Source organism: Ascaphus truei, chromosome 2 (assembly GCF_040206685.1).
Source record: "Ascaphus truei isolate aAscTru1 chromosome 2, aAscTru1.hap1, whole genome shotgun sequence".
NCBI classification, from domain to species: domain Eukaryota; kingdom Metazoa; phylum Chordata; class Amphibia; order Anura; family Ascaphidae; genus Ascaphus; species Ascaphus truei.
Genome location: NC_134484.1, coordinates 326,840,320 through 326,859,663, shown reverse-complemented (window position 1 = coordinate 326,859,663; position 19,344 = coordinate 326,840,320). Strand labels below are relative to the sequence as shown.

General features: G+C 39.5%; 1 protein-coding gene across 3 annotated transcripts in view; it reads left to right on the top strand.

Annotated features, from left to right (window-relative positions):
• Window positions 1-19,344, top strand: part of SUGCT (succinyl-CoA:glutarate-CoA transferase) — a 1,155,962-nt gene that overhangs the window by 1,074,608 nt on the left and 62,010 nt on the right. The window contains exon 15 of one of the 3 annotated variants that reach the window (XR_012799210.1): window positions 13,532-13,610. The exons of 1 other annotated variant lie outside the window; for it this stretch is intronic. Coding sequence is in view for 1 of the 2 variants with exons in the window: in XM_075586599.1 (XP_075442714.1) it covers window positions 13,532-13,695 (164 nt within the window). In the remaining variant the exon portion in view is untranslated. Of the gene's footprint in view, window positions 1-13,531; window positions 15,896-19,344 lie in introns of those variants that run through there. One more of the 3 variants, XM_075586599.1, reaches the window with a different exon arrangement.

The following is a 19,344-nucleotide window of genomic DNA, read 5'->3' as shown; positions in this document are numbered from 1 at the left end:
CGACTATTCTAACACAAACCAGTGGCAATCGCCAAAAAGACCGAGGTACACCCAGGTACATGCTGGGTACATGCCTTAAACTTGCCTTAAACTAGACCCAGCATTTCTGCATTGATTAATGGCCCATCAGATTAACAGCGGGGGTCCCTGGCAGTCTCATTCAAACTGAATGGGACTGCCAGGGACCCCTGCTGTGTTAATCCGATGGGTCATTAGTCAATGCAGAAATGCCTTAAACTTGCCTTAAACTAGCCAGGTTACACCCAGCACATACCCAGAATGTAACCGGGCTAGTTTAAGGCAAGCTTTAGAATACCCGGTGTCTCGTCTGTATGTGCAAGTTTTATTTACTTTACTTCTGCTGGTCAATGTTTTATTTTAAATGGGAAAATACACTATTATCCATATCTGGTTACTAGTAAATTTGCCCATTACTGTACTATATGTGTTAGGAGGGGGGGAAGGGGGTGTGTATTTATTTCAAAGTATTGGTAAAAAAAATTTGGCCACAGGATTGGTACCGCAGGCCAGCAGAGACCCCTGGACACTTGTGGGGACCACTCGAGGACCCCCAGATACCCACGGGGACCACCTGAGGACCCCAGACACCCACAGGGTCTACCTAGGGACCCCTAGACACCCAAAGGGACCACCTGGAGGCCTATGGGTACCTGCGGGGACAACCAGAGGACCCCCGCAAGCCTCTAGTACTATTCCTATGCATAAAAACAAAAAAAAATGCTTTTATGTATGTTAGGGGGTTATAGGGGTTGTTGGCGGCTATTGTGCCTTCACCCCTTCATTGCCTTAGCGGATAGCCAATAAGGTAATGAAGCTGCTTTAATGTAATTTTTTTAATAGTGTGCGGGAGCAGGGGTTTCCTGAGCTTAACCGCTTGTATTTCTGGCTCAGGGACACCCTGCTTCCCGAGGTACAGGCCCGGGTATGGGGCATTGGGTACCAGTATTGCCACCACTTTTAAATCGTCCACGTCGCGTGACCGGGGGATTTAAATAATGAAGGAGATACCGGCACCCCATATCTGGGCCTGTAACTCGGGAAGCAGGGTCCCAGAGGCTGAAATCAATGCAGTTCATCTCAGGAGACCCCCTATTAATAAAAATGACATTAAAGTAGCTTCATTACCATAGCGGATAGCCGCTACGATAATAAATCATTTTTTATTGTTATTGGTGTTATGATACTAGTGTACATGAGCAGGGGGACTCCTGAGCAGAACCGCATTGGTTTCAGCCTCGGGGAACCCTTACTTCATGAGATACAGGTTCTATTATGGGGTGCCGGTACCCCCCTGCAGGATTTAAATCCCCCGGTAACATAACGCGAGAGCTTTAAAAGCACAGGGGATACCTGCACCCTATAACGGGGCCTGTATCTCAGCAATAGGGGTTTCCCGGCGCTGAAACTAATGCGGTTCAGCTCACGAGACCCCCTGCACATGTACAATATTCTCAAAATCTATATTTTTAATGCACGATCGCCTGTAAGAGCCATGCATTGAGATGCAGCGTTTCCATGCAGCTCTTACAGGCTTCAGTTTTTTCTATCATCTTTCGTGATATAGAATTTATAGCACCATAGCACTGATACAAAAAACAGGTTTGCACGATAGTGCATTTTTTTTATCGCACTTAAAAAAATGGCCTTCACGTCTTAGTGAATCCCGCTTTTGGCCTCATGTTTTAAAGCGTAGTAAAAAAAAATTCATACTTGTTTTCAAAAGCACTGATTTATCACTTCATTGTGAATCGCTGCAATGAGTGATAAGCATTGCTGTGACTTTGGCTCTCTGCAATTATGTAATTTCAATCAAAGCCCATCATTATCTATTATTTTTGCATTACACATGTAACACAATCCTTTACAAGAGAGAAAGATTGTGTGCAAAGAATTTACTGTATTTAGAAATCCAGAATGTCTGTGAATTACATTGTGATGCAAAGCTAAAGTTGATAGAAGTTTTGGAATTTTTATTTTCTTTCATTTATATTGCAGTTACGCAACTTGGTATATGATGGTGTAAATAGGAGCATAACGCCGATCAATTTTGACGGCTGTTTAATACACACAAACATATATAATAGATCACAAAACTCTAATATAGCCTTCATTTTGCTATGCTGGCAGAACATTTTTACCAATGTAGCCCTGGCTGGTTTTGGGCTATAAGTCTGCCCTCCTCCTGCCAGTAATCCCTAGTAAGGGTAGGTTTGCCAGGAGTAATCATGGGTTTTCCCCACACCTTGTAGCTCAGTGAGTCAGAGAAGGTAGTGCAATCAGGCCTGCTGTCCAATCAGGGACAAGGGGCTGGTTCTTACTGGAACTGACTTAAGGAGCTGTACTTCCTCAATTTAGTCAGTTGTCTCTACCATTCAGAGAGACCGGTTTACCCTAACCAAGCTTTCAGGGCTCTGGCAGTTTGAGGCCCTCTCTTAAGGGAGCGGAGGGAAATCATTTCCTCTTATTCCATCTAGGGATAAGGGAAGAGCAAGGACTGCTCCTTGTGGCTGGCAGCTGGGAGTGAAGGTCCACGGACATCCTAAAGGTGAAAACCTGATTGATAAGAATCGATTCAGTGTAAGCTGTCACTGCCATTGATTGAGAAAGAGAGACTGAATAAAGATCATCTGTTTCACATACTTCTTGCCTGAGATTGAAATCTATCAGGGAGAAGAAGTGGTAGTTCTCCTGCAGAGATTTCTCCCCACACATCTGGGGATTGCAAGAGACGGAGGCGCTGTCTCCGTGAGTACGATTCGGGCAAGACCCCAGAAGCCTATCGTGACCTTCCTCATAACACCAGGCGGGAGACTCGGGGCTCCCTGTTACCAACAGGTATGTACCACACTAAGATGAGTAACCAGAGCATATTTCCCCAGAATAGACCCTATTTGAGATTAGGTGGGGGAAACAGGGTTACACCAATAATAATAATTCTGATCACGATGATGACAATAGTAAGACATGTACTGTGTAGCCATGTCACCTGATGGCTACTATTCTGCCATTGGGCTGGCAGTAAACCCTGGTACAATCAGGTTGCCAGTAAATGATATGGGGTTTCTCCCCTCCCCTTTGGTACTGCACTTGAGTAACAGCAGCGGGTGGTACGTCCTGTTGTAGCTGGGACAATGGGGTGCCCACCTCCTGGCAGTACTTAAGGGCAGGACCACCCTAAAGTTTGTAGAGTGCCTTCCCCCACTTGAGAAAGGCAGGTCACACATTGGAGAGGCTGCATATTGGGCCTACTCTATTCCTCTTCCCCTTGGGGGGGGGGAGGAGTGAGTGTGGACCATATCTCTGCCTCTGCTAGGGAGGTGGGGAAGAGCTAGGACGGTTGCGGGGGGCCTTTTCCTGTAGTGACAGTCCAGGGACCATCATTCAGTGAGAATGCCGCGTAAATGTGCTGTACAGAGTGAATAAACCGTTCCTATTGTTATATACCTCTTGCCTGGTGCGTGACCTTACTGGGGGGAAAGGTAATAAGTTCTACCATGGAAGATCGCCTTCATATCCCTGGACTCTACGACAGATGGAGGCGCTGCACTGTTAAAGAGATATGTGGGGTATGAACCCCAGAAGCCTGTTCCTGTGTCCCCACTACCATCGGCAGACGACTCAGCCCTCCTGTTGCCAGCAGCATACACCCTGTAATGGCCCCTATCTGCGATCAGGTGGGGGAAACACCGTTACAACTGTATATCATTTTATAGGTGATAGAACATATATCAAAATCAATCATCACATTGTACTACTCTAGTATAACAACACAACATTTCCCCCTGTACATTAAAGAACTAAGAAAGCATTTTGCTTATAAGAAAAAGCTGTTCCTTATGGGGTTCTTGTATGCACAGGTAGAATATTTTATTGAGTTTAGGAGGAAGCTCAGAAGGAAACCTGGTGTCATTCAGAAAATCACATATGATTTGCTGCAACTTTTCCTTAGCACTCTTCTTTCTTAGTATTATGGCTGATGACCATAACAATTCTTTAAAGGACCATGCTTGCCAACTAAATGATGTAAAAACAAGAAATGAGAAAGAAAGAACAGATTCTGCAGAGAAAAGAAGCAGTAAAATGGAAACCCACAACTGCAAATGGCAAAGGATCAAAGGTGACGGCTGTGTGGGTGGAAAGTGCTGCAGAGTCCTCCCAGGCGTCTAGCTATGGAAAATAATCCACTCAAACCGAGCACCTGCTTCAAAAGGTCAGCGCTCGAAAATCACTAAAATAGTAAACACATTTTGTATAACAATTAAAGGACAGAAGGCACATGGCAGACAGTTTAGAGGGTAGATATAGCTAAAGCTGAATAAGGTGTACTGGCAACTGCTGAATTGTACTGAACTGTCTCCCTTAATGTTTTCGATGGTGTTGCTTTGTTCAATCTGATGTTAATTTAAGTTCTCAGGCGATTCAGTGGTCTTATGGAAACAAAGCGCACAGTTCCAGGAAGAGCACAAGCAAATTATCTTTGGATTGCTTTCTAAACTCCGGGCTCAGTCTTCTTTGTTGGGTGTGCCTGCCTTTAAGTTTTCCGGTTTTGTGAAGAAGGTTTATATGATCAATGTTCACCACCCGAAAATATATCAGCAATAAACAAAGTGCAGCATGTTCATTTGTGATGGAATAAAAAGAGATCTAAAAAAAGAAGCTCAGTTGAGAAAAAATGCTGGTACAGTATCATAGAATTAGAGCTATCTCACCCGCAGGAGCACGCCACACGTTACAATAACATTGGCCACATCTGTACATACATGCATGGAAGTTCCACAAAAATAGTGTTCGCTTAATCGTTCAAGATAAACCTAAGATACCTCAACATTGTATTGTTCATACCTATTTATTGATTTGAAATGTATCAAATGGCTCACAATCAGAATTTTGAAGAAAGAGAAACTTGGAAAAATCCAAATGACCAAAGAAGTCACCAGCTTGAACTTCATACAGTGGATCTTGTTCTGAAACATGGCCACATACTGTAACTGAACCCTTCTCCTGTATACTATTGGTTTTGAAACATTGCATTGTGCATTTTTGAATTAATGAATAAAATAAAAGAGATGATTGTTTTCACTGTACAGTAAAGTAAATAGAGCTGCTTGTGCTACAATTGTATGGTTGTTAAAGAGATTACCTATTAAACCCCCTCTCCTAGAATAACCTCCCCCTCCCCCCCCCATGCTGTTATTAATATAAATATTTGTCTTAAAAGTGTTTATACAGTTCTTTGTGCAAAAGAGTCAGTTGTTTTGCATGAAAAATGTCTTTAAAAGCTGGAAGAAAAATAATGTTTTTTTCATGCTTAATATTTCAAGCTGCTAGAAAGTGTAACTAATTAATTTCTAATATACAAACAAATATATAAAATGTGTTGTCATGAAAGAAACATTAAATCTGTCCTCCATGGTGACATTAGGTAGTTTTTATATAATAATTGTATTGTTTCTAAAAAAAAGAATTTTTTGGGTGTGGCTTCAATGGTATTTTAGCATTCAGATATTAAGTACATTTATTGGAAAAATAAGCTAATACAAACACTTTGTAAAACTCGATGGAAATAGGTACAGTTGTTGCATTACAAACACAAATGTCGCTCTGGCAATGAGGTAAGACGCAATTTCTTCTGGTAAATTATCTCATTATCCATTCGCATTATTAAAGTAGAACCAATGTTCACACGACTCTCCCATGTAAGAGGCACATGAAATATGCAATATCAAAGAAAAAAGTTAACAGAATTATTTGCATGTGAACTAAAAACACATTTGGAAAGTACTATTACCCATATGTTTCCATGTAATATTCAGATGTTGTCCATGGTTCTATCCTATTCTTTGGGCTGGCCTCGTAATATGAGAAACATTTTACATTTATTAGAGGTATTGTCATTTTTTCTCCATAAATAAATACAGAAATAAAAAAGCTGACAAAATAAAATGGTTGTTATGCGTACACTTTACCAGATGTGTACTGAAGCAACATGCCATGTTTGTTACTTCCCCTTAAACATGAACGTGCTATATATAAAACAATTGCTGAAAGTACCCGGCGTTGCTCGGAAACTCCAAGAAACCCAAAAATACTGAGATTTATACATGGATAATTCAATTTTATAGTTTCTTAATGCGTAATCCCCTGCTGAAACAAAACCTCCACCCATAATAATTTCATTGCCTCTGAGGTCCTGAAGTGTTTGATCGAGAGCCTCTAATGCGTGTTTGTGGAACATTGTACTGTCGTACCAAACAATAATCTCGCTGTCTTGAAGAACTTTGGCTGCTCCTGTATTTTTACTAATGTTGCAAATTGGATTTTTAGAGTGACCAAGATTAAGTGGTATCTTGAGGGTTGTGTGATAGGATCATGTTATTTGGGATGTCATATGTGATGTCGTGAATTGTTTCCAAATGTATACAAAAACCTGGTCTTTGATTTCAGGAACAATCAGGCACAATTTGGTTATGATATCTTAAGAGGTGTCCAAATGCATAGCAAACAAACAACTTTCCAAAATATAGTAGATTAAGAAAACAGAGCCTTCAATCCCTACTAATTTGGGAAGGATTCAAACCCAAATTTATTTAGAGGACTCCAGAAATGTATACAACACAAAATCACATATTGACAGAACCGACTATATAGTAGTTTGTTTACCTGGGTTATTTTAAGATCATGGGCAATGACCTTCAAGGGTCAAAACTATTTACAGTATAATCGCTTTTCTAAAATTATCCAAAATATATTTGAATTGGCTTGCAAATTTAGGTCTGAAAACGACTTTCAAATGCAGCAGCAAGTCAAAGGGTAGTGATCAGGTCAGTGTAAAGGAGATGTTAGAAAAGCCCAGTGTTGTTTAATTTCAAGAACCCTCAGGCAAAAAATTAGACATCAAAATGTCTCCAAATAGAAAACTACAACGTCCGTGATCAGAACAGAAAAGAGAAATATAGCACCACCTGAGACGAATAAAGCACATGTTCTTATTTTCTGTAGTTTAAAATAAAAAAATTATTGCATTCTATCTTTTTTTAGGTGCACCCATCTGTCACTATTAAATAATGTGAGGCAAGTATTATAAATATATATATATATATCCCATTAATTACATCTGTGTGTTGACGGCACATATTTATATAGTGACAACTCTGTTTATTTAAAAGAACAAATATAGTATTCTCTAGAAATAATGTTGATATATATATATATTTTGTAATTGAAGCACATGCTTACACACTTTCCCCATGTCGATTAACACGTTTAAACAAACATAAATCTGTGGATGATGTGTGACTGAAGTAATATAGGGAGGAAATCCAGTAATCATTCAGTGGGAACCTCCTGTTACATAAGCCCTTGGTTTGGAGCACTCTCATCTGTACAGATCCCTAAGTGTCAAAGAAATTGCTGTTCTAAGAACTGATGGGAGGAAAAGATGAAGACATCACAGACAGGCAGATGTTTTGCTCAGCTGTTTTTAGGTGACAAAATTAGAATGAAAAAACAAGAAAAAGCGAAACGGATCAACGAAACCTCTTCTTTGCTACCTTTTTGTATGCACTACTTTTAGTTTCGGACTTTCATTAAATATATGTACCATTAGACCAAGGGTATTTTCCCTTGCCATTGGACAATCCGTATGTGAATGTAAAGGGTATATAGTAAGTCTGCAAGTTACAGAGCTTCTTTGTCAACTCATATCAAGCAATGTTTGTTCACAGTTGAAACTGCTGCACATTGAGCTGCGATTTATTTATAAAACAAGAAAATATACAAAGCATTACTTTTTTTGTAATTATGTCTGTCCTGCTTTAAAACCATTAGAAGAGGTTTTTGTAGCTACCTTGGTTTGTTAATATACTGTATGAATACTGGAGTATAATGTTAAACTGTAAATCCCTTCATACTTTGCTTTGAGAGCACTCAATGTCTATTATCAACTATTAATTCAGATATCATAAAAAAAAATCCTGCTCCTGCCTCTTTCATGGATTTAACACACACATTTTCATCTTTCTTCTGGCAATCTAACCAAACGCATACTACTGTAAGTGGTGAGTTCATTGCTTTAAGCCTAAATCCATTTTAGTGGGTCAGTCAGTAACTACAGTACACGTTGATGTTGTCATGCAATACTGGGCAATCAATATTGAATGGCCATTAGCACTTAAGTGTCATCTTGCTTTTGTTAAAATGTTGGGAAATATATTGACATGTTTTAACGGGTGTCGGAGATATGTCACATCCAACTAAAGGGAAACTTAGATGAAGGATCAAACAAAAGAAAGGATTTGATGGGAGGGCGAGAGTAAAATAAAAGACTAGACAACTAAAACAATCACATTTTTACTTCGCAGAAATCAGCAGTGAAAACTGATAAATAATTTTCTTGTGATTCTGTTCTTCCTTTAGGTTTATGGTTTACCTGATGCACTGATATTAGGGGGATAAAAACAGTGTCTATGACCTCCCATTCTTGAGGCTGACTTTGCTGGAAAGTGGCATCCCGGATACCTGTGCCTCTTTTCCAAATCACACTTGCAAGTAACTAAACCACGGAGGCAGAGACGTATTCCTGTTGCTGGGGATCCTCTCCCTGCCATCCCTCTGTCCATAATACCGATGGAGAATTGGAAAGATATGCGGCAAGCTGAAGTGGACAACCGCATAGATTTGCCAAGTTGATTTTCCAGCACCATGTGGCTTTCGAGCTTTATGCTGACTTGGCCAAAAAACTGAATTTTGATGGCTTCCATGGTAAGAAGGCTGTACCAAACTATTTCAAGGGTGCTATTTTACATGCTATTTGAGCGCTGTACCACGACACTGCTGCAGAGTAGAAGAACGTCAAAAACACAATAAATGGACTATTAGCACATCTGAGGTCTGTGGGCTGGATTAATCAGTGACGTAAACTGATAAAAAAATGAAATGTAAGAAATATCTTTTTTATTATTTAGGGGGGGGGGGTGATACTCTATAGTGAAGAGCTAGAGTAGTTTGGACGTGCAGTTTAGTAAGTAGTTTAGTAAGCTACATGAACACGGCGTGGAAGTGGAGAACCTGCAAAACAAGGATAAAAGCATCAGTACAGCATTGCATCGCCGTGTTTCATGCAATGCTGTACTGATGCTTTTATCCTTGTTTTTGCAGGTTCTCCATTTCCACGCCGTGTTCATGTAGCAAACACATCCAGCGACACAAAGCATCAGTATTGTACACTGGCGACACACTTTATTCGAGCTCGGCTAGTCCCACGAATTCGGGTATACCCGGGGGTATTGAGGTTTGTGACTGTTTTCTGCCCGAGCGCATTGAGGTATTTTCCAGGCAGGGATTGAAGCATTTTATTCCCGCTGGCTGCAATACTGCACAGTACATATATATATATATACTGCATTACAATTCATGAATTTATGCCATCTGGTAGACACGCGAAGCATTGCAGCCTATTAAATCCTAATCATTATCATTTAACAGATCAGCCGCCCGTCAGCCAGGCATGAACCCAGGCTGGGAAGGCAAACGCAACGGGGCTTGTCAGAGGTGAGGAGCGGCGCATTCCAGGTATCTGCCAGGTACATACTGGGTATTTGCTCGAATAAAGTGTGTCGGTGCAGTATCAATAAGGTGACTTCTGCCTTTTCTGTAATTCTTTACTGAAGCCTAAATGCTTCAGTTGTAGAATCAGAGCACATGTGCAATAAGGCAATGGAATACATACAGTACGTGCTGTTTTGAACAGGCATAGAGCATGAATAGGCAGTGGTGTAACCACAAAACAACACAGTCGTTAAGTAACAAATGTAATTGTTCATTATCTTACAGGTGGAACTTCACAAGAGACAGCAATAGTCCGTTGGTGGCATATTGGATTTTTGGGGGGAAGCTTTATTATTTATGTACTTGTATAAAGTATTAAAATATTGTTATACAACTGTCACCAATGTGTAAATGAGACTACACTATGTTTCTGTGCTTTAATGTAATAAATATGTAATAATTTGTAGAGACTGTGTCTGGTGTATACTTTCTAGATGTTTAGATGCTGTATAGATGTAGCTACCTACATCTGTAGGTACTGTATAGAGCTCTATTTATTTGCCTATCATTTTAAAAAACGACTTCTATACGTCAACACGGAGTTATTTGCACCTGTTTTGCTCCGCTGGCATCAGTAAGAGATATGAGGAGTGTTTCGCAATTAGAGGACATACCTTATATAAATTATAATGTTACAGTATATATTAGTGTTTGTGATATTTCAAATTGAAAAAACAAGCACCACGTATAAACGTCCAGAGATTTTTATCTATATGAAAGTGTTCTTTTCACTGGGAAATTGTGTGTGTCCCAATGACATAATATATCAACATTAGTTTTAGAGAGTAATGTACTTGTCTTCTAAGTGGTTGGTGTCAGTCATAGGCAATATCGGGCCTCTTAACACACAGGTGCAATTATCTAGACATATATTTATCATATTTGCCTCGCATAACTTAATGACAGATCTTCCTTTACACTTAAGCTGCTTCTTTCCTAAGTGCTCTAGGGTATATTAGGGTAGGATACTGTTGTTTCACATGTCCAGAAGAGATCCCACAGATTCACCAAATTAACTCAAAGTCTTTGTTTAATAGGTGCAAAGCTATATTATTAAACAGGTCTGCATCAAGTGGAGGCAACTTGATTGACAGGATTCTTACTGTATATTTGACAACTATCCTAATTTGATGTATAGTCCCCTGAGGCCTCTGAGCAGCCATTGTAATTCCCCCCCACAATAGGTGTAAAGGTTTCTAAATTGTAGATAAGACGATAACAGATGCAACTAAAGACTTGCTAGAGGCAAAAACATTTTTTATATGGGCTTTAATGCACATTATTGCAAATAATGGCAAACTGTCATGGGAATAATTGATTCCATATGTGTCTGTGGATCATCCGTGATCGAATTAGTGTTAAAAAAAATGTTAAAGATATAGTACATGTTGTTCAAGTGAGAAAGTACGAGAACTGACTATACAAGTATGAACCTGATTTCTACATTATCATTGTTTTTCTAAGTTGTTCCAGAACCAGTTTAATGATGCATTGTATGATAGTTACAGTCTCAGATAGTAACAGATCTTCTGCAAGCACAGAACATATAGTAGACAATGTATTTTTTTTACTTGACAAAATAATTGCAATGGATGTGCACCTATGTTTGCCCATGCATGAGCCTGGGCAACATTAGCCAATCTGATGCCCCAGTACCATTTACTCAACAATTTGAGATAACTTGGTGAGTATATGGGTTCCCCTTTCGACACAAAACTGCAGTACCTTCCCTTTTCATCCGCTTTGGCTCTTACAACAGATACTGTATAGGTAGAATCTGACAGCTACAATAAATCGAAGGTTTTTCATCTACCTGATGAGCCGTATGAGACTTTCTGATGGCATAAGTCATTTCTTAGGCTGAGAAGAGGCAGCAGATCTGTAGCTTGCTGGTTCTGAAACTCTTTTTAGAAAAGGCCTTCTATGTTTTACCTGTATTTTACATGTCGAGCTGTATGTGGGGTATGTACACATGCAAACACAAAAATGTCGAGTTGATGGCATTGCTGATTTAATGCATAGTCAAAATTACTTAAATGAAAGAGCAGCAATAAGACACACAAGGCTTTATTCTATGAAGTGCGATAGCGTTGATTCTGCACTTAGACTTCCGTGGGACTTTATTACGTGCGGAAGCACCAGATTGGCACTGTCACACTTTATACAATAGGAATGTCACACAGCACACAACCTAATTGCTACTTACTCTCATACTGTACGTTTTTTGCTTTACTACAATAACAATTCCGGTTTTGTTTCAGTATATTTTACAGGGAGTACACAATGATCTGTCTAATCTTTTGATAGTTCTGCTATCAAAAGCAAAGTTAATATGAACATTTACTAAATCGCACTTCTGGTAATCCATAAAGTAGCATATGGCTGCTGTGACTGCTTAGGTTCATTGTTACCATGTTATAAATTGTCTCCTTGCATTAAAAGGTTAATGTTTATGGCAAAGTACTTTTTTTTTTTTACCAATACATTTTTCTAGTTTTTCGCCTGCTTGTATGAATTGGATTCATTCTCAGCTTAAAGAAATGGGTCCCCTAAAAAGTAAAGATTTAATGACATTTGCATTCCAATTAAATGCCCTAGACGCAAGTTTTTTTTATTATAAAAGAGAAGTCTTTCACTCTAACAGGGCTTTTTCTTGATTGCATCGGCAGTATTCATGACTACAGGGAATGGTCCCTATCACGGGGGTTCTCTCTGACAACGTTTTTTTTATACCATGGTATGACTGTAAAACATATTTTGGAAAAACCACAGGGGCTTTCTTTATGTTATTGCATTGCTGCTTAGGCTGCTTTACAAAGATGTTCTCTGTTTATTACACAGCTTTACTTAATACCACAGAAATAACACATTCAGTATTTTGTTGAATAGTAGCAAATATCTGCAAGACATAATTTGCAGCATATTGCTTAATATAGCCATAGATAGTAGTTATTCTATGCTTGCTGAATTTCTGGGGATCTTTTACCACTTCTATGCTGGAGGGTCCTTCCACCCAGCGTTTTTTTATTGTTTCAAAGGCTGCTTCAGTACCAACAAGGTTAATTTGAAAACATTTATATTCACTTGGTTTGAGCTTGAAGAGTTTATTATTTTACAGTGTAGCTTGTGCAATAAATAGCTTCTGTATAATACAAAGATTGTGTTCCAAGTACTTTGGTCTCCCTCTATTCCACGGACTTGTCATGGTAAATTCTAGGTCCCTTTGAATTACGTTATTGTCTGAGTAGTTTATGGACAAATAACACTGTTGAGAAAACTTCAGAATAATATGATGTAGGACTTAATAAAAAACCAAACCGCAGAATTGTTTCCATGAGAATGCTTTTAGGTAATTAACTCTCTTGCCTGCCTGCTTGGTTTGACAGAATGTATCCAAATGCCACATGCAAACCTTTTAGCTTGTTCCAAATAACCTCAAAACCATCAAAGTCCGAGTGCAAAGTATCCCGGGTAAGCCATCAAACAAACAATAAACTGTTTGCTCAGTTATGCTGCAGCAAGCTTTCGGAACAGAATCTCAATATTGATAAGGTGACCCTGTCCCACATACCCCAAACAGCTATACTTAATTGTTTACCAGTGAGGCTGGGCAAAGTCGGAAAATGTGCCTGCAAATAAAGATGGAAAAGTGGATTGTGCAACATTCTTATAGTTGATTTTGTTTTTTAAACAAAAGGCAGTCAGATTAGTGTTTTTTCTTTTTTTTTCTGGCAAAAGAATTTCCCAATGAATTTATATCACCATACATGCAGGACTTGCACAATCTATAAATATTTCATATAATTTACCAGACACATTATAATTAAATAGAACAGACATCTAGTGCAATTTAGAATGTCAACAGTGATAATTTGTAACAATTGTCCTTTTTTTATGTCTACAGGGCCTGCTGTAAGATTCAATGAATTCAATATGTCAAGTCCAAAGCCACCACCTCTTATAGGACAGCACACCGTTGAAGTCTTGAAAACCATTTTGGGATACAATGACGACCACATCAGGGAACTGATCAAAGCCAGAGCAGTGTCTCAGAATGAAGTCCACTGACGAGAAAATGCAAAATTACCAATATTACTGTGTCACTACTCTATAATACTTGTCCAATCATTAGATTATTATTAGATTAGATTAAAAACACTGCTATAGAGTGTATAATGTATAATGAAGTTTGCGCTCAGTTCAGGATTTTAATATGTTTTTAATTATGAGTTATTGGATTTCAATAAAACTTTATTTCTTGTGAATTACATAAGGAGATTCTTTGAGAGTATGATATGATATTGGGTTCTGTTCTCTATTCACATATACACTTACTAAGGCTGCAAAGATTAACTATCAGCAAATGTTATTTTGTGGAATGCATCTACCCTTGGTACAGCTGCAAATGAGGTGCTAGTATTGCCGTTTGGTTTAGTTCACTGAAGTCTAGTTTAGCATTTGTTGATTACAGTCAAACATTTGACATTTTCAGAAGCTTAATTTCATATTTTTGACAATCTTGATGATGGAGGCTGGAATTTATTTCATACACTTTGAGGTCATATTACTATTTGTTTGTTGACAATAATTACTTAGCATTGCATAGATTCCAAGATCAGTTTCTAACATTGGATTAAACTATGTTTCGATGTACACAACCAAAATTTGCATTGCCATTTGGTACATTGTATCAACCTCAAAAATACTCTTTAGATTACAATGAATAGTTCACATTTTCTTAGGCCTGGGACATAGAGGAGCAAACAGCGCTGAGCCGCGCTCCTGATCTGCCTCGCCTGCTCCAAAATGGAGGCGAGGCAGTGAGCACGCTCTGGGGGCGGGGCGGAGGCGGGGGCGGAGCAGAGGCGGAGCGGAGGCGTGCCCGGAGGCGGAGCGGGAGACGAGGCTAGTCCCTAGCTCCCATTGGATGTGAGCGGTCACATGACCGCTCACATCGCTACCCCGAGCGGCAAATTTGAAACCTGCCTGTCTCGGAAAAGTTTCTCAGCCTCCGCACGCATCAGCGCGCATGTGGAGGGAGAAACTATAGCCGCGCTGATGACAGATGTAGGGGCTTTGTGCATCTGCTCAGCGCAGCTCAGACCGCCTCAGCGAGCTTAAAACTCACTGTGTCCTAGGCCTTAGTGATTCTATATTCTTCTTAATTTTGCAAAAACTGTTTTTTATCCCAACATTAGGTTGAGAGCCAAAATATTTGTTGTGTGAAAACACAGAGACAGGGAGAGATCACAGGAAGTTCTGGATTCTCTAATCTCTGTGTACATAAAAAATGTATTCCTATTTTAGTTATGGAATTAAATTAACTAGCTCGATGACAGATTGTGTGATTTATTCTAAACAAGGCAGTACATTTTGAGATGACAAACTCTTGTTAATCTGAAAATTAAACTATGGCCTTGACAATGCACTGGTCATTGTAACACCAAGATTCATTCTCCTGTTTTTGTTGTGTAAATATTTGCTGCACATTGTGTTGCTATAGCAATTCTGGATTGTGCTGTAGAAATAAGGCACCATTTTTAACATTTTATTGACTGTTAAACCAGAACACAACAAGTCCAGAGTTAATGACTTCAATCATGAATGAGCCTTTCTGCATCAGCAGCTAGCAGCGTAGTCTGTATGGCACCAAGTATAGTCCAATTTATAAAAAAATAGAAACAAAGTAAAGAAAAGTCTTTCTCCCCCCCCCCCCTCGTCATTTACACACACACTGTCTAGCACTGCCACACACAGAAAATGCAGTTCCATGTTTCAGTGCTCTCCAGTGTATAATTATGGTAAGGTAATTATTTTAAATAAAGAAGTTTCTGAAATATCTACAATATTGTTAACTGTTTCTCTCCGCAGCAATTAAAACGGGCCAATAAAGGCAAACTTTCTATGCATATCAAATATAAACTTTATTCACCTTCACCAATTACCAAATCTCTTACCAACTGTTTCAGTTTTGGATTTTGGGGGATTTCTTTTCTCAAGTGGTCAATCTATGTTATCCCTATGATATGATATGTAAAATATGTTATTTAGTTGAGCTTCACTCCTGAAAAACAAGAACGAATTCATGCGTAGAAGAAATTGCTGTCTGAGTTACAGTACAAATTTTCTACAGACCTGTTGACAGGCCTTTTGGATCGTTCTGCAAACATTCATTATAACGTCACCATGTTCACTAAAGCTTTTAACCAAAATAAATAATACCATTGTTACACAAATTAATTGATAATAAATGTACTACTTGAAATAACCATGCAATTGATCTTTTTTTTTCTTTTTTTAAATAGCTATCCATTATTATTATTCATTAAAAAAAAAAAAAAGTTTGAATAGCATTGAAATTCATTACTAATTGCTCTGTCTTCTGGAAGAGAACACAGTGGAACTGCCTTTTCTCATTGCCTCCATCCAAAACATCATTTGAAGAAAATGGGGAAAAGTACATGTTTGTAATGTTCTGGAATGAGCGAGTAAATTGTGTAATGACAGTCAGTGCACTTCAGCCTTTCATAAATGACACTGCATATCATAGATGGCTGTGTCCAAATTCCTGAGTGGACATGTACAAATGTGTCCCAGTTTGCTACTCTAATGTTTTCATGAGTTTCCAGAAAATTTGCAGACTTGCAAAAATGCCCCCAAAAATCTTTTGTGGTACTAATTATGTAGAGAAAAGTTCTAAGTGTAGGCCCATCAGTATTTTCCATTTGCCTGCCCCAAGTAAATGGTGGGATAAAACTCTCTGACAAATAGACAGTATAAAATATAAAAGGTTTCCTGCATTTTGTGCAGCCCAAGAGGCAATTTTAATTTAAAGAGGCAATCCAAGCGCAACATTTGAAAAAAAAGTTTTTGATTTTAAATAGTATTGAAGGAAGGGGTTTCTGGAGCTGAACCCCATTAATTTAAGCCCTGGGGACCCCCTGCTTCCCGAAATACTTACCTCCGTAGGGGCTGTTGGTAGCAGCTCTGGCTGGGCAAGCTGGGATTTTCGTAATGGCGTCTTCAAAGCTACCGCATCTTGTGGGCCAATAGGAAACCGTGATGCCATCCCTCGTGGCTTCCTATTGGCCAGCATGACCAGGATCTTTAAACAGCACTGAGATACCAGCACCCCCTACAGTGGTAAGTATTTCGGGAAGAAAGGGGTGGCCAGAACTGAAATTTATTGGGTTCAGCTCTGGAGACCCCTGCTTCAAACTTATAGATTTTTAAAAACACTAAAAATGCCTCGCTTGGATTGTGCCTTTAATCTGTTTCTAGAAACTTTTCTCAAAAATTTGGTACATAACCTTTCTATTTTCATCTTCATCTACAAACAGCAAGACTAGCTTCAGAGTCTCTTACAATTATAATTCTTTTATTTTCCAAAAAACAGTGTACAAATAACTCATTTGAAGATAAGTCTCTTCTAGGACCAACATAAAAAAAATGATATTTTTTAAAATTATCTATCTATCTATCTATCTATCTATCTATCTATCTATCTATCTATCTATCTATCTATCTATCTATCTATCTATCTATCTATCTACCTATCTATCTATCTACCTATCTGTATATCTATCTATCTATCTGTATATATATATGTATCCCTTTTACCATACCACCCCCCTAAGTGAGATTGGGGGGTATGTTCTTCTTAGCTACTCTGGTGCTGTTTTACACCTGCTGGTAACAGGAGGGCTGAGCGCTCCGCGGTGGTGTGGGGAGAAAGCAGGATAGGAAGGACAGGTTACCTTGATCTCTCTGGTGCAGTGCCTCCAGCCAGCAAGGATCCCCTGTAGATATCTCAGGGGATGGGCCCCTACTGACATTCCTTCAGTCTCAGAGACAGGAACACACACAGCATATCTTTTCTGATCTTTATTCACAGGCCGCTCCAGTACAGAGAATAGCAGGGTTCACAGGTTTCTCATCATCCTCTGCCTATTTCTCTCCAGGTTATCTAACTCAGAACTCTGCCTTGAGCAGCATATTCCCCTCCCTCCCAGCCCCTCATGGGTGGGAGGGAGAGACCTCTTTTCTTCCTTCTATCTGCTCACTCTCATCCTTCCAGAACTCAACTCAACTAATTTGGGAGGATGTCCCAATTTTGTATATCTTTGGGGAGTGTCTCTGACTCTGACTCATAGCAAGCCAGAACCGGATACAGATTGTCCAACACACACCAAGGGGCGTTCCAACCAATATCCACCCCTCAGATTGACATCCTCAGAAGTTGCTAGGCCTGCCCTTGAATACTGATGACATTCAAGGCTGTAAAACACACACACAGGCCTAAAGAAAGAAGTAACCTTTTCCACTGCCTGCACTAACAGGACTGACAGAGGAAAGGCCCAGGAAAAGAAGTAACTGTCGGCAGGCTATGTTACATATATATATATATATATATATATATCCTAAAAGTCAGATTGAAAATATGGTAAAATGAAACTTGGAAGAGGATTGACTTTGTTAAATTAGTTCATTTTGTGGAATGTCACTGTGTTAGGAAATATTTAATAAACGCATATTAAGTGGAGTTCAGATGCTGGGCATTTACTATAATTTCCAGGGTGTTACTTAGCATGAAAAAAAAATTAGGCAGCACTCCCAGGTACATTTTCAATGTTTGAATCACATCATAAACCAACATTTCTGACCAGGAGGTGCTTTCATCAGGACAACAGAAAAGGAAGCAATGCAAACAAGTTAGTGATGTCCCACAGGCAGGAGAACTTTTATAATAATGAGGTACCCGACAGAGAGATATCCCTATGAATGCACACAAGATAGCATTTCCAGGCTGAAATGCAACCTGGTGGACTGAAGCGTCCTGATGATGATGTCATTAGCGAATGTTTAGCAGGATTGGATATTACAGTACACAAGATTGTAGTGCATTCTTGGCTGCAACGCAGGTAGGCGGAAAAAAGCACAAAGACATTGGGGGATATTCTAGTAGCTGCTTTGTTATTCAGTAAGCTATACTCACATGTCAAAACAGTGCGAAAAAGGCTTTTTTTAGAAGCGGTTTCATTCTGCGTCTGCTAAACCGAGTGGAATGACCAAAATCGCATTTTTTGCAAACTTGCTGAATTCCAGTAGCTTTGAAAAGTGCAAAAGGCTAAACCGCCTCAAACAACTTGCGAGGCTTTGAACTAAACTAGATGCTGGGAAACTCTATTGTCACAGCATAGTGCTCACACCTGTAGCCCCCACCCCCTGGCTTCCTTTAAAAGTATTACACTTTCTGGTTGCCAGTTCAATGTGTTTTGTGCACAAAAAGAAGCACACCCGAGACACCCGGGAGATATGTAACAGTGGTGTTTCCCAGCATCTGGTTGAGTTCAATATTAAAGCTGCTACCCTGAATAGCAGGGGTTGTGGGTTGGGGGTTGGGTCTCGAGCTAGTACCCCCTTGATCAGAAGAGTCTTATGGAAATATTTTAGGTGTGGGGGTGTGACCCATTTAAATATATTTTGCATGTCTCATTAGCATATATCCCATGTACCTCGTGTGCTCCTTTTTGAGCACAGATTTCTCTCCCTGTGTTATTTAGAGGAAGGTTTGAGGTAATATATATACAACTTGAGACCCTCCCCCTCCTCCTCCCGTTGCAGGGGTGTCCGAGAGCGCAGGGAGGCACAGCCAGTTGGCGCTGACATTTGAGCTCAACTTCCGTGTCCGCCGGCATTTGCTGTGGCCTCTGCCGC